At 47.8% G+C, this 14,036-nt stretch overlaps 1 protein-coding gene across 2 annotated transcripts in view; it reads left to right on the top strand.

The window, feature by feature from the left end:
• Positions 1-2,455: 2,455 nt before the first annotated feature.
• Positions 2,456-14,036, top strand: part of FNBP4 (formin binding protein 4) — a 46,841-nt gene continuing 35,260 nt past the window's right edge. For both annotated transcript variants that reach the window (XM_055141654.1, XM_055141655.1), the window contains exons 1-6: positions 2,456-2,885; positions 4,205-4,300; positions 9,782-9,918; positions 10,303-10,489; positions 12,049-12,196; positions 12,333-12,453. In XM_055141654.1, the coding sequence (XP_054997629.1) occupies positions 2,573-2,885; positions 4,205-4,300; positions 9,782-9,918; positions 10,303-10,489; positions 12,049-12,196; positions 12,333-12,453 (1,002 nt within the window). In that variant the 5' untranslated portion in view covers positions 2,456-2,572. The remainder of the gene's footprint in view (positions 2,886-4,204; positions 4,301-9,781; positions 9,919-10,302; positions 10,490-12,048; positions 12,197-12,332; positions 12,454-14,036) is intronic.

Below are 14,036 nucleotides of genomic sequence, written 5' to 3'. Positions count from 1 at the left end.
GCGGCAGGAGGGGCCGGTGCCTCCCACCTTCCCAAGAGCACCCTCACGGCCTTTTGCTGCAGTTTTTGGCCTACTTCAAACTGTCTTGTTCTCTGATAATTTGTTTATCTGTGCCATACCTGGCATGCTGAGGGCTTACTTCTGACTCTATACCCAAGGGATCATCCTTGATGGAGCTCTGAGAACCACATATCGTGTCAGGGATCAAACCCAGGTCGGGTGTAAGCAGGACAAACGTTCTCCCTATCCTTTGTAGTATCACTTCGGTCCTGATCTTGCCTTTTATTTATTTATCTATTTATTTATTTATTTTGCTTTTTGGGGTCACACCTGGCGATGCATAGGGGTCACTCCTGGCTCATGCACTCAGGAATCACCCTGGCGGTGCTCAGAGGACCATATGGGATGCTGAGATTCAAACCCGGGTCGGCCGCGTGCAAGGCAAATGCCCTACCCGCTGTGCTATCACTCCAGCCCCCATGATCTTGCCTTTTATTGTTGTATCTTTTAAAAATTGAACCATTGTGAGATAGACCCTTTACAAAATGGTCATTAGACTTCAGTCATAGTCTACCGCTCATCCATTCACCAGTGTACATTTCCCAGCAAGTGTCCCCAGCTTCCCTCCCACCCCCCTGATCTTACGTTTAAAGCTACTGTACTGCGTCCCAAACACTATCAACAAAAACTCACTGTAGAGAAAGGAAAGATGGTCCAGGCGTTAAGGCACTTGCCTTACATTAGCTATCCCAACCTGGAGCAACCCTTGTACCCAGAACTGCAAGTAACTACTGAGCAATACCGGATACAGCCTCTAAAAACAACGTAAAAAAAAAAACTGAGCACTTGATGGTACAGCGGGTAGGGCAGTTGCCTGGCACGCCACACCCTGTATGGTCCCAAGTCCGCCAGGAGTGATCCCTGTGCAGTTAGGAATAAGCCCCGAGCACTGCGATAACTCCCAAGCTAAAATAGTCTAGGGCAATTTAAAAGAGTCCTCAAAGTTAATTTAGAGAGATGGGTCAAGCTCTAGACTCAGCTTTGAGACCTACAGGTTAAAAAAAAAGTACTTGGTGGGGTAGAGAGTACGGCGGGTAGGACATTTCCCTGAACATGGCTGACCTGGATTCCATCCCTAACATCCCATACAGTCCCCTACACCCCACCAGGAGTGATCCCTGAGCACAGAGTCAGAAGATCTGAGCAATGCTGGGTGTGGCACAAAAGCAAAAGAAAAAAAGAAAAAAGAAAGAAAGAAGGGGGGTACAGGGAATATACATCTTGAACAATAAAAATAATTTCTTCTGGGAAGTAGTAGGCAGGAGAGAGGATAGGGCTCATGCCTTTAAGGACCCCAACCTGGAATTCCATCCCTGATGCAAGGTGCCCTGAGCATGGAGCAGTGTATCCCCCCCTACCCCCTCCAAAGCACCACTAGGTGTGGCCCTGAAGACCCCAAGCACTTCAGGAGCCCCCTGGTGGTCCTGACACTGCGGAGCCCTTGGAGGACTGAATCCCGGTCTTAGCACCTTACTGCAGACCTGGCTGGCCGGCCAAGTGAGTCAGGCAGCGGCCCCACATGCCTTGAGCAACACTCAGGAGCCTCCCCCCACCCCCAAATATTTAACGACGTGACGCAACAGCTATTCCTGGAGGAGTAAAGCTCGGAGCGCTGCAAGGGCGCCTGCCTCGCACGCGGCCACGCCGGGCTTGGTCCCCAGCAACACCCCTGGTCCCCCGAGTACCACGAGGAGAGGCCCCTGAGTGCAGAGCCAGGAGCGTAAGCCAGCCCTGGGTCTGAGCTGCTCCTTATGGTCGCACACATCAAGATACAAATAAAAGCAACAAAACCCCCACCCAACCCAGCCCAACCCAAACGGTGAGGCGCCCAGTGCCCAGATTGGAAAAGCTCTTGTGTTCTAACCTAACAATTATTGTTCGACGTCTGTCGAACGTCCTGTGATTTTCCCCAACACCCCCACCCCCACCCCGCCGCCCCTCAGGTGCTGAAAAATGAACAGATGGCATCATTGTCCTCCGTAAGAAAAAATTTTTTACAAAAGCATAAACCACGACTCTAATGTTCAACGCTATAAAGCAATTTAGCACGGGTAAAAGTGAGGGCCGGGAACAGCTTCCGAGAAGACGCCGAATAACGAGCCAAGAACCGGTACAAAATGGAGGACAACGCGGGTAAAGAAAAGACTCCGCGGCAAACCGTAAGGGTGGGGCAGGAAGTAATGGCGAACTCGGTCGGACTTCAGGACCTACGCGCCATTGGCTCGGGCCTGACTCAGTTTTTCCTTCCCCATTGGCTACCGGCTCCTTCAACGGGTCAAAAACGACCAATCGTCTGGCTTCGCGGGTAGAGCCCCGCCCTTGGGGCGTGCTGGGAGGAGCGCGGCGCTTGCGCGGGCCCTCGGCGCTTGCGCGGGCGCGCGGCCCGCCGGTTAGAAGCGGATCCTCTCTCGGGAGGCGGTATCGCGATGTATGAATATTGATTACGCAGCGCCGCGCGCCGCGCCCGCCCCTCTGGGCTGCTCGACGCTCGTGGCTCGCGCCCAGGCTCGCGATGGGGAAGAAGTCCCGGGCGGTACCCGGCCGCAGGCCTATCTTGCAGCTCTCTCCGCCGGGGCCTCGCAGCAGCACGCCGGGTCGGGACCCGGAGCCGGAACCCGACCCCGAACCGGACTCGACGGCGGCGCCGGTCGTGCCGGCGCCCAGTCAGCCGGCTTCGGCCCCGGCCTCGGCCTCGGCCTCAGCCCCGGCCCCGGCGCCGCCCGCGGTCCCCGCGCCGCCCGCGGCTCCCGCGCCGGCGCTCGCGACCACGACGACGCCCGCGGTGCCTGCCGCCGCGGCCCCGGACGACGCGCCTGCAGTGGAAGGTGAGGACGCCGCGAGGGGACGCAGCCCTGAGGCGGAGCGTGAGGCACTCGAGCGCGGGCGCTGAGGCCTAGGCCTCCGGGTGGGCGCCGGGGCGGGGGGGCGCGGAGAGGAAGCCGCGGGAGGGCGTCTGTGAGGGCGGCGGCGGTGGCGCCATCTCTGGTGCAGGTGTTGGCCCGGGCGCCCGAGAGTCGCCCCCCCCACCCCACCCAGCGACCACACCGGCCGGGAGAGCGTTTCCGCCGAGGAAACGGGCCGTTGGCTTCTTTAAAAAAAAAAAAATTATTTCCCCTTTCGTTTTTGCTGAAACTCTGTCGGGCCTCTCTCAGGAAGGAAGCGAACCGTGTTTTTTTTTTTTTTAATTTTTATAAATTCCGGCCAAAGCGTGAGTCGCCCCCGTGCCCCCAGGAGGCAGGTAACCGGCGCGATCTCTGGAGAAGGGGCGCTCGTGTGTGTGCCCAGAGTGAGCTTGAGAGGGGGTTCGGGCCGCCGGGGAGAGCCGCGACCGTTTCGGTTTCAGACGCTTAAAGGAACTGAAATGAAACAAAACCAAAAAAAAAACCTCTCGGGGAGGTGGCCTAGCGGGAGAGCACGTGGCTTGGCTGACCGGAGATGTGGGTTCGATTCCACCCCCCCCCCCCCATATTGCAGAAAACAAATAAAAAAAAAAAAACCCAACCTAGAGCAGTCCCAGAAATCCCATCTCCATTCGTTGTTTCCGCGGGGGGAAAGGGAAAGAAAAAAACCGCGCTGATGTGTTACAGCTGTGCTTGTCTCACAAGGCCTCGTGGCCTTGAAGAGGGGGGGATGTGGGTGGGGGAGAGGGGCTGGCGATTTCGAATTTTTTACGTTTGGTTTGGGGGCCACAGCCCGCGGTGCTCAGGCCTGACCCCTGATTCGGCTCACAGATCACTCCACGCGGGGCGCGGGGACCCTAAGGGGATCGAACTTGGCGTGGCCCGCGGGCAAAACAAGCACCTTATTTTGGCTCAGGCTCTTCTCGGGGTACTTCGGTTGAAGGGGGGGGGCACACCCAGTGAGTGGTGCTCAGGGTTTACTCCTAGTTCTATGCTCGGGGACGGAACCCGGGTGCAAGGCAAGCGCTCTGCCCGTTGTATTTATTATCCCTCTGGCCCTCCATGTACCTTCTTTGGAGTAGAAGGCAAGTGAAAGATTGTGTGCTATGCTGATTTATCGTTTTCTGGCTTTAAGTAATGAAACTGCAGACTTGACAAGGTCAGATCACAGATTTGTCACCTGTTTTCAGTGGTCCTGTCTCTGACTGTCTTTTTTTTTTTTTATCCTTTTTTTAAACATTCAGATGAGCAGGAAGTGGTGGTGGTGGAGGCTCCCAGAGTTGTTCCGACCCCTCCTAAACCAGTCATGACTGCCAGACCCACAGCTGTTAAAGCAACAGGTATTTTCTAGAATATTTTATTGGGAGTTGAATGGTTCGCTGTTAATTTATATTTCATGGAATGAATTTAAGATCTTTCTGTTAATTGAAAGCTTGTGGGTATATGCATGCACTTTCTTGTGGGGCCTTGGACCACACTCAGCAGAGCTTGGGGGGCAATTCTGCGTGGTGCTGGGAGGAAGGATGAGGGACAGGGAAAGGAAAGGGGTAAAACATGGATTATCAGGGGCTGGGGCAATATCACAGCGGGTAGGGTGTTTCCCTTGCATGTGGCCGACCCAGGTTCGATTCCCAGCATCCCATACGGTCCCCTGAGCACTGCTAGGGGTAATTCCTGAGTGCAGAGCCAGGAGTAACCCCTGTGCAGAGCCAGGTATGACCCAAAAAGCCAAAAATAAACCCAAAACAAAACAACAGATCATCGGGTACTAGGAATTGAATTCTATAGACAGCATGCAGGGCAAGCTCTTTTACCCAGGTACTATTACTCTGCCTTTATACATGCTACTTAATAGACACTTGATCATTTCACTTTTCTCTATTATTACTACTACTTTGGGTTTTGTGTCACTCAGCAATGCTGTGGGTACCCTTCAGACTCTCCACTCAGGGATCACTTTCTGGCGTGCTGGGGGTTGGGGGTGTCTAGCCCATGCTGGGGATCTTACCTGGATCAGCCCTAATGCAAGGCAAATAAGCACCTTGCCCAAACTAGTATCTCTCTGGGCCTCTCTGATACTGTGTTGAACTTACTTTAATGGTTTTGTACAGCTTGGTACTTTAGGGGCACCATGTCGGGGGTGGTGTGTGTGCCTGATAATTTATTTTAGGGGCACCGTGGGGGGGCGTGTATGTGGGCGCTCAGGCTTCCTGGCAGGAGTGATCTTTCTAGTATTAGATTTATTATTTTTCTCACATGTTAAAATATTTTTGGCTTCCAAATCCCATTAATGGTGATCAGGAGCTACTCCTGACTCTGCTCGGTAATTACTTCTGGCAGTGTTTTCCGGGGACCGTGTAAGTAAATACTGGAAACTGGGCACCTTGAACTGGATCTCCTGCCTGTACAGCTCAGCCCATTGAGCTATCCCAAGCATATCTAGTGTTCTTACACTAAAAATATTGTGACTTATGCACAAGAGTTAAGGGGAAATACCAATAGGCTCTATTGAATTAAATAGGCTACTTTGATAATAATATTACACATTTTCTAAAAAGGGATGCATAATGAGTATAGATGAACATCACAGGTTCATGAATCATCAGAAATTGCACACAAGTGTTTCTAGGACGGTTTTTTTTTTTTTTTTTTTTTTTTGCGGGGGGTTGTTTGTTTTGGGGGCATACTTGGCAATGCTTAGGGGTTACTCCTTGCTCTGGAATCACTCTTGGCTTTAAAACTTTTATTACTGTTATTTGGGTTTTTGGCCAGTGCTTAGTCTTACTGTTGGCTCTGCACTCAGGAATTAACTCTTGGCAGTGCTTGGGGAACCGTATGGGACAACAGGGATTGAACCTCAGTCAGCCATGTGCAAGGCCAGCATCCTACATGCTGTACTATAGCTCCAGTCCAGCTTTTATTATTTTGATTAATTTCTGTGACTGAAAAATCTTAAAAACACTATTCATTCAAATTACTTTATGAGGGAATAGTAATTACATGATGTATAAAAGACTGCTGTTTGAAACTTCCAGGTAAGATTTTTTTTTTTTCCTTTTTGGGCCACACCTGGCTCTGCACTCAGGAATTACTCCTGGTGGTGCGCAGGGGACTATATGGGATGCTGGGAATCGAACCTGGGTCACTTGTGCAAGGCAAACACCCCCTCCCCATGTGCTATTGTTCCAGCCCCAAGGGAAGATTTTCTTGACTTGGGGCCCACAGGTTCAGCCTCTTTGCGTGTGGCTGCAGCAACAAATGAGTTCACGTTGCAACCAGAGCCACCAGATGTGGCCCCTGACAAGTACTGTAGGGTGTGCCCCCACAAAAGTAGTCCATAATAGAATTAGCTGATTTGCAAGTTCTGTGGCACCACTCATTAAGGCAAAATATACTGAGGTTTGAGGAGTCACCACTCCTCAGAAAAAGATCCCAAAGGACATTGGCCCTGAAGAAGGGCTTTGCTTCTCTGTAGCAGCACCGTCTCTGTAGAAGACTACAGCATGGTCCACTGAGGATTTTGTTTACAGTTTTAGTATTAAGCAATTTTATGTAATATTGCAAACACTTGTTTTCATGCCAGTCTTTTTCATTGTATGCACTAAATTTTCAGAGATGTAATTGGAGTTTGTGTGTATTTTGACTTTTTACCATTGCTTTTTGTCCTTTCAGCATTGTTACTGTAATCCTAAAATGATCTGCTTGATCTTATAATATCGCATCAGGTTCTATGATGTAATTTACGAACTTTTGAGAGCATGAGTTGTTTACAGCAATTATTTAAGTAAAGCTAGCTGATTAGGTGCTTGCCTAGCATGCTGTTAACCCAGGTTAGCATGGTCAGAGGTGACCCTTGAGTCCAAAGCGGAGAATAAGATCTGAGTATTGCCTGGCATGATCCCCAACCAAATTAAACATAAAATGTGCTATGAATCAAACCCAAGGAAAAATTTAATGATAGAATTATTTTGCTAAAGGAAATGAGGATTTCGGGGCTGGAGTGATAGCACAGCAGGTAGGACGTTTGCCTTGCACGCGGCTGACCCGGGTTCGAATTCCAGCATCCCATATGGTCCCCCCAGCACCGCCAGGAGTAATTCCTGAGTGCATGAGCCAGGAGTGACCCCTGTGCATCGCTGGGTGTGACCCAAAAAGCAAAAAAAAAAAAGAGGGTTTTTTGATTGTTGTTTTGTGTTTGTTTGGGGGTCCCTTCTGGTGGTGTTCAGGGCTTACTTCTGCCTCTACACTCTGATGTCACTCCTGGTGGTGCTGGGCTTGGGGTGCGGGACACATGAGGTGCCAGTGATTGAGCCTGGGTCGGCCGAATTCAAGGCAAGGTCCCTGTCTTATCTACTATATCTGGCCCCGAAATGTTTTGCAGCTCCAGAGTACAGCTGGTGAGGCACTTGCTGTGCACATAGGTGATGTAGGTTTGATCCTTGGCACCATATCATGGTCTCCTGAGTACTTAGGGTGTGGCCCCAAAACCAAGGGAAAAGTAGGGGTATTAGATAGAGCACTGGGGATAGAGCTTATGGGGAAGAACCCATGCATTTTATGCAGTTATTGCCATTGTATGGTCCTCTGAGCACTGCAGGGGGTCCCGCCTGGTATGGCCCCAAAACTACACACATAAGATATTACAGGGGCTGGAGTGATAGTACAGCGGGTAGGGCATTTGCCTTGTACACAGGCGAACCAGGTTCGATTCCCAGCATCCCATGTGTTCCCACAAGCACCTCCAGGAGTGATTTCCTGATTGCAGAGCCAGGAGTAACCCATGAGCATTGCCAGGTGTGACCCCAAAAGGAAAAAAAAAAGATTCTATAAATTAAGGGCTAAAGTGTTTTGATTGTTCTGGTGCACGTTTTTGATTGTTTTTGATTGTTCTGGTGCACGTTCTGGTGCAGGTTTTTTCCTGGCTCTGCACAAGGATCACTCTTTGCATGCATGCTGTTTGCAAGTGTTGCTCTGTTATCTCTCTGGCCCTGACAAAACCTGACAAAAAGGTTTTATTATGAATTACGGTGTCTAATGATACTAAGTAGGCCTATTCCCCCACATATTGGATTTAATGGCTTTTATTTATTATTGTTCATAATGGGTGCTTGGGAGAAGTTTGCTATGTGTATTGTGAAACCTGTTCCCCAGGAGACTCAGGACCTGAAGAATTAATTACCCTTATTTGGGGATTCCACCTCCCCCCTTGTTTTTGGGCCACACTCCAGCTATGCTCACTTAACTCCTCGATCTGCTCTCAGGAATCACTCATGGTGGGGCTCAGGAAACCATGTGGGATGCTAGGAATGAACCCAGGTTTGCTGCTGTATGCAAAGCAAATCCCCTACACATTGTATAATTGCTTCAGCCCCCATGCTTGGGAATTTTGTAGTCAGAATTTTTGTTTTTGGACTACACAGTAGTGCTCAGGTGTTACTCCTGGCTCTGCACTCGGGAATCACTCCTGGTAATGGTCAGGACTAAATGGGATACTGGAATGAGTCTTGAGTCAGCTGCATATAGAGCAAACACCTTACCCACTGTAATATTGTTTTGGCCCCTGTAATCAGAATTTCATGAAGCTCACCTGGCTAGAATGTTTTACTAAGGATGTAGTAAGGCTAATGAACTGGGTGGTTATATCTGTGATCATTTCTAAGCAAGCAGCTTTTAAATAGGAACATAGATTTCCAAAGCAGAGAAATAGACTGAGCATGTGCTTTCGTTGCATGCCAGATACCCAGGTTCAATGTCAAGAGCCATGTCCCAACACAACCCTGCTCTCCACATTTTCCATCCTCTTTGAAAAATAAAAACATAAGTGTCTGCATACTAACATACAGCATTATCTTTTATTTTTGTAGTTCTATGCTTAAAAGGCTATTTAAGCTCTGCGTGCTGCCATGTGTGACCCTAACCCCCAACATGGGAAAGGAAAGACCATATAACTTGCCTGACAACTTGAATTTGAAGAAAACATTGATAACTCGTTCCAGCTCAAGTTACTGATTTAGGCAGTCCTATCCAGCGGTGCTCATGGAGCTACCCTTGGCTTGGAATCAGACCCCTGTGGTCAGGACTTAACCTAGGTTGGGGCTTGGGAGACCATATGAGATGTTGGGGATTGAACCCAGGTCAATTGTTTGCAAGGCAAGCTCTCTCTCCTGTTGTCATGCCTGAAATTTTTTTTGTTGTTCTTTGGGCCATCCATACCCATTGGTTCTCAGGGGTTACTTTTTTTTTTTTTTTTTTTGCTTTTTGGGTCACACCTGGCGATGCACAGGAGTTACTTCTGGCTCTGCACTCAGGAATTACCCCTGGCCATGCTCAGGGGACCATATGGAATGCTAGGATTCGAACCCGGGTCGGCCGCGTGCAAGGCAAACGCCCTACCCGCTATACTATCACTCCAGCCCCTCAGGGGTTACTTTTGACTATGCACTCAAGGATTACTCTTGGCAGTGTTTAGGCATTCTGTGGGATGCCTCAGATCAAATACCAAGATGACTGCATGCAAGGCAAGTGCCTTACCTACAGTGCCTGTGATTTTAACCTTTGCATGGCCCCATGCAAGGTGGGGCCATATCTCCTGAACTCTCAAAAAACATGTTATATTTTCTCAAATACTTGGTGCAATAGACAGGTATTGTTATTAGTTTGTTGTTGTTGTTGTTGTTGTTTGGTATTTGAGGGCTGTAATTGGCAGTGAACTGGGAAATACAAAGTGCCAGGGATGAGTGCAGGGTCCGCTGTGTTTGAGAGAAACATGTTGATCCCTGCACCATCTCCAGTCCCTGATTGTTTATCATTTTTGTTTCTAGGAGGTCTATGTTTACTTGGTGCATATGCTGACAGTGATGATGAAGAGAGTGATGTTTCAGAAAAACCAGCCCAACCCAAAGAGGCTAATGGGAACCAGTCAACAGATATTGATAGTACATTGGCCAACTTCCTAGCGGTTAGTGATACTTTTGTTTGGGGTTTTAGGGTCTTTGGTTTACGTGACATAAATAAAATTAAGTTTAAAATAATGCCATTTGTTGTTTTTATGCACTCTTGCATACACATAACCAAATGATTGGTATTTTCTGTGAGATATGTTACTAGGACTATCCTGGTACTTGGATCTCAGGGTTACTTGTCATTTCCCTTTCCTTGATCTCCCTCTACCTATCACCCATCCCCTGCTTTAAGATGAGAAAAATGGAGAACAGGATTTGAGGATTTTGTAATTTGGAAGATGAGAGTTTTGGTTTAAGAAGCTGAGAACTGAGTGAAGTATTTAAAGTGGCATATCCTCATCCTAATGTGACTAAGATGCACCTGTTATTTCATTCTGAAGGAGATTGATGCTATAACAGCTCCCCAGCCTTCAGCTCCTGTAGGAGCTTCTGCTCCACCTCCAACACCACCTCGACCAGAGCCAAAGGAATCAGCAGCCTCTGCCCTTTCTGCCACCACATCAAATGGAACGGACGCAGCCCAGACAGCAGTGTGGCAATATGACACGCAGTGCTCTTTGGCAGGAGGTAAGCTTAATCTTTTGATGTTTAATGTTGAGATTTTAGTCTTAAAAATCCTAATTCTTTGGATTGTTCTTGTATTTTATTGTGTTTTGGGGCTACACCCATCAGGGCTCATGGCATCAAGGCTGCTTTTGGAGGTACTTGGAACTCTATGATGCCCAGGATCAAACAAAAACAGCATACAGAACATGCTCTCAGCCCTTAGAGTTCATGGGGTTTTGCTTTGTTTGGGGGCCATACCCGGTAGAAATCAGGGCTTGTTCCTAACTCTTCGATCAGAGATCATTATGCTGGTGCACGGGGTGATCGTATGTGGTCCTAGGTCAGCCGTTCAGCCTTGTGCAAGGCAAATGCCCAGTGCCTGCTTTACTATTTCTCTAGCCCTTTTGAGTAATATTTGTATGTGTCTGTGTGTGTGGGCATAAGTGTATGGGCTTCACCTCACCGGTACCCAGGGTGCCAGGTGGTACTGGGGATTGAACCCCAGAGCCTCTGGCATAAATGACGTGTTCTATACCTTTGAGCTCTAACACCACACTCCTTTTTTGTTATTGTTTTAGGTGGGTGTTTTTGATTTTGTTATTTTTTAGTTTGGGGCCACACCCTGCAGTGCTTACAGGCTATGCCCAAGGAATGTATGTGATATATGAGGACTCAAATTAAGATTGGGTGCATGCAGGGGAAGTGCCTTAACCTCTATACTATCTCTCAGGCCCTCAAACCTCTTAAAATCTGTTGAGGGTTGGGCACTTGGCTTGTAGCTGATGCAGTTTCAATCCCTGACACCCTATGTGGTCCTAGAGCCCACCGGGAGTGATACTCGTGAGTCAGAAGTAAGCCCTGAATACCATGAGGTGTGGCCCAAAAATAAACCAACAAAAGTCTTTCGGGTTCAGAATGTATTATTACATTTTTTCTTTGGGCTATATCCCGTAGAGCATGGGCTTCTCCTGACATCAGTGTAGAGATCACATGGTGCTAGGGGGTCAAACTGGGGCCTTTTACATGCAAAGCACATGCTCCAGCACATTGTGCTATCTTCCCAGTCCGGGAATACATTTTTGGACATCAACATATTTTCTTTAAGCTTATTTGAAAGGCAGAAGTTGCTACCCAGAGGGACAAAAGACATTTGACAAGTATGATTTTCAAGGTGGAGTGGTTTCCAAGAGAGAGATTAAGAATCTGCTAAACAGTAGTAAATATGACAGATAGCAGGGAAAAAGTTTTTTTTCTCTTTTTATGGAGGGGGTCGTACCCAGCGATACTCAGGGGTTACTCCTGGCTCTATACTCAGGAGTTACTCCTGGCAGTGCTGGGGGACCATATGGAATGCTGGGGATTGAACCCAGGTCAGCCACATGCAAAGCAAACGCCCCACCTGCTATACTGTCGCTCCAGCCTCTGATTTTATTTTATTTTATTTTATTTTATTTTATTTTGGTAGTTTGGAGGGCTTGAGTTGCACCCACTAGAAATTGGGACCATTTGATGTCACGGATAATCCCTAATCAGTACCTCAGTACTATCTCTCCAATTCACAAAATTCTGTTTTCTTTTAGTTGGAATTGAAATGGGAGATTGGCAAGAAGTCTGGGATGAGAACACAGGCTGTTACTATTATTGGAACACACAAACCAATGAAGTGACTTGGGAGTTGCCCCAGTATCTTGCCACCCAGGTGCAGGGATTGCAACATTACCAGCCCAGGTGAGAAATGATTGAAAAATCATCTAGAAGAAAATTCTAGTCTAATAATTTGCTGATAATATTAGCCTCCTTTTTTTATTTTGCCAAGTATATTTCTGTGTACATACATCATACAAGGCGCTTTTTTTTTTTCCAGTTCTATAACAAGTACTGAGCCTAACTTCGTGATAAATACTGATTTGTATACCAAGGAAAAGAATGTTTCTGTGTCTAGTAGTAAAAGTGGACCTGTCATAGTGAAGCGAGAAGTTAAAAAGGTCAGTGTTTAAAAGATGTTTTTCTTCTTTCTTTCTTTTTTTGGTTTGGGGTCCACATCTGGTGACACTCAAAGGTTACTCCTGGCTCTACTATTGGGAGTCATTCCTGGCAGTGCTTGGGGTAATATATGAGGTGCCAGGAACAAAACTTGGGTTGACTACATATAAGATAGTGCCCTACCCACTGTACTAGCACTCTAGCCCCTCTTCTTTTCGAATAGGGTCGACATCTCAGAACTACTCGGCGGATCTGGCTTGGGTTGTGGACAGATAGTGCTGGAGTTTAACTTGGGGTGCACACATAATAAACATGTCCATTCCCTGTTCAACTGTCTCCCAAACCCCTTTTACTTATGTTCCCACATACAGGATTTGTTACTCTGGTACATGTATAGAAGCCTTAGAACACAGATGTGTGAAATAGGAAATAATTGTGTATTAGGGATATTTTTGTTTTGCAGGTGGCAGGGGGAGGTGTGGTCAGACTACACTTGGCGATGCTTAGGATTACTCCTGGCTCTGCACTCAGGAATTATTCCTGGCTGTTCAGGGGCACTATACAGGATGTCAGGGATCAAGCCTAGGTTGAGCTGTGTGCAAGACAAACAGCCTTACTGACTGTACTTGTACTTATACTATACTTGTACTCCCTCTGGCCTTGTTTTGTTTCATTTGTTGCATAGTATTTATTTAGTTTAGTGATTCTTTGGGGGCTTTGCGGTGTATTAGAAGACTCTTCAGTTGCTTTGAAGGACATGGGAGCCACTAAAGTAGGCAGGACTTAAGTCTCATTTTTCACTTGAAAATAGTTCCGTTTGAGGTCGTGCAGTGCTGGGCATTGACTCCAGGGTCTCAAACCCTTCTCAAGCTTGTGCTTCTTCCATTGGAAACAGGTGCTTTTTGGTTTTTCTTTGTTTGGCCCATACCCAGCTGTGCTCAGGAGCATTTCATAGCTCAGTGCTCAGAGGATGCTCTTGGCAGTGCTTGGTGGGGCCCAGGATTGTGGGGAATGGAACCGAAGGCTCCAGCATGCAAAGCATGTGTTTCTGCCCTTTCAGCTATTTACTTGGCTCAAGGCAGGCACTTCACCCCCCAGTCCTTTGTGTTTGGGGGTTACAGTTGGCTTTGCTCAGAGCTTACTGAGTTATTGTGCTTAAGGAGCCCTCTATGGTGCCAGATTGGATTGGGATTTGCCTCCTGCAAGGCAAGTCTTTTAACCCCTGTATTATCTTTATTGATCCTGTGTTGATTTTTTTTAATAGAAAAAAATTTGACTTTGTTTTACATTTCCAGGCTGAACCCAGCAGTGCCTAGGTGGACTGAACAGACCATATGGGGTGCTGGGGAATGAACTTGTGTCAGATGTGTGCACAGCAAGTAGCCTACATGTTGTACTCTCCAGCCCCTACATTTAGCTGAAAATTCTTTTCCTTTAAGGTTGTCCTGGGGATCCCAGGCATGACCTTCACATACATGAGGGTGTGTACTGCCACAGAACTACATCTCTGACCAAGATCAGATACTTTTTATTTGGTGTTTGAGTAACACCTTCTGATGCTTAGCAGCCATGCAGCTCTGGGATT

The sequence above is a fragment of the Sorex araneus genome, chromosome 6 (genome assembly GCF_027595985.1).
Source record: "Sorex araneus isolate mSorAra2 chromosome 6, mSorAra2.pri, whole genome shotgun sequence".
Lineage (NCBI taxonomy): Eukaryota > Metazoa > Chordata > Mammalia > Eulipotyphla > Soricidae > Sorex > Sorex araneus.
This window is presented reverse-complemented; position numbering and strand designations above follow the sequence as displayed.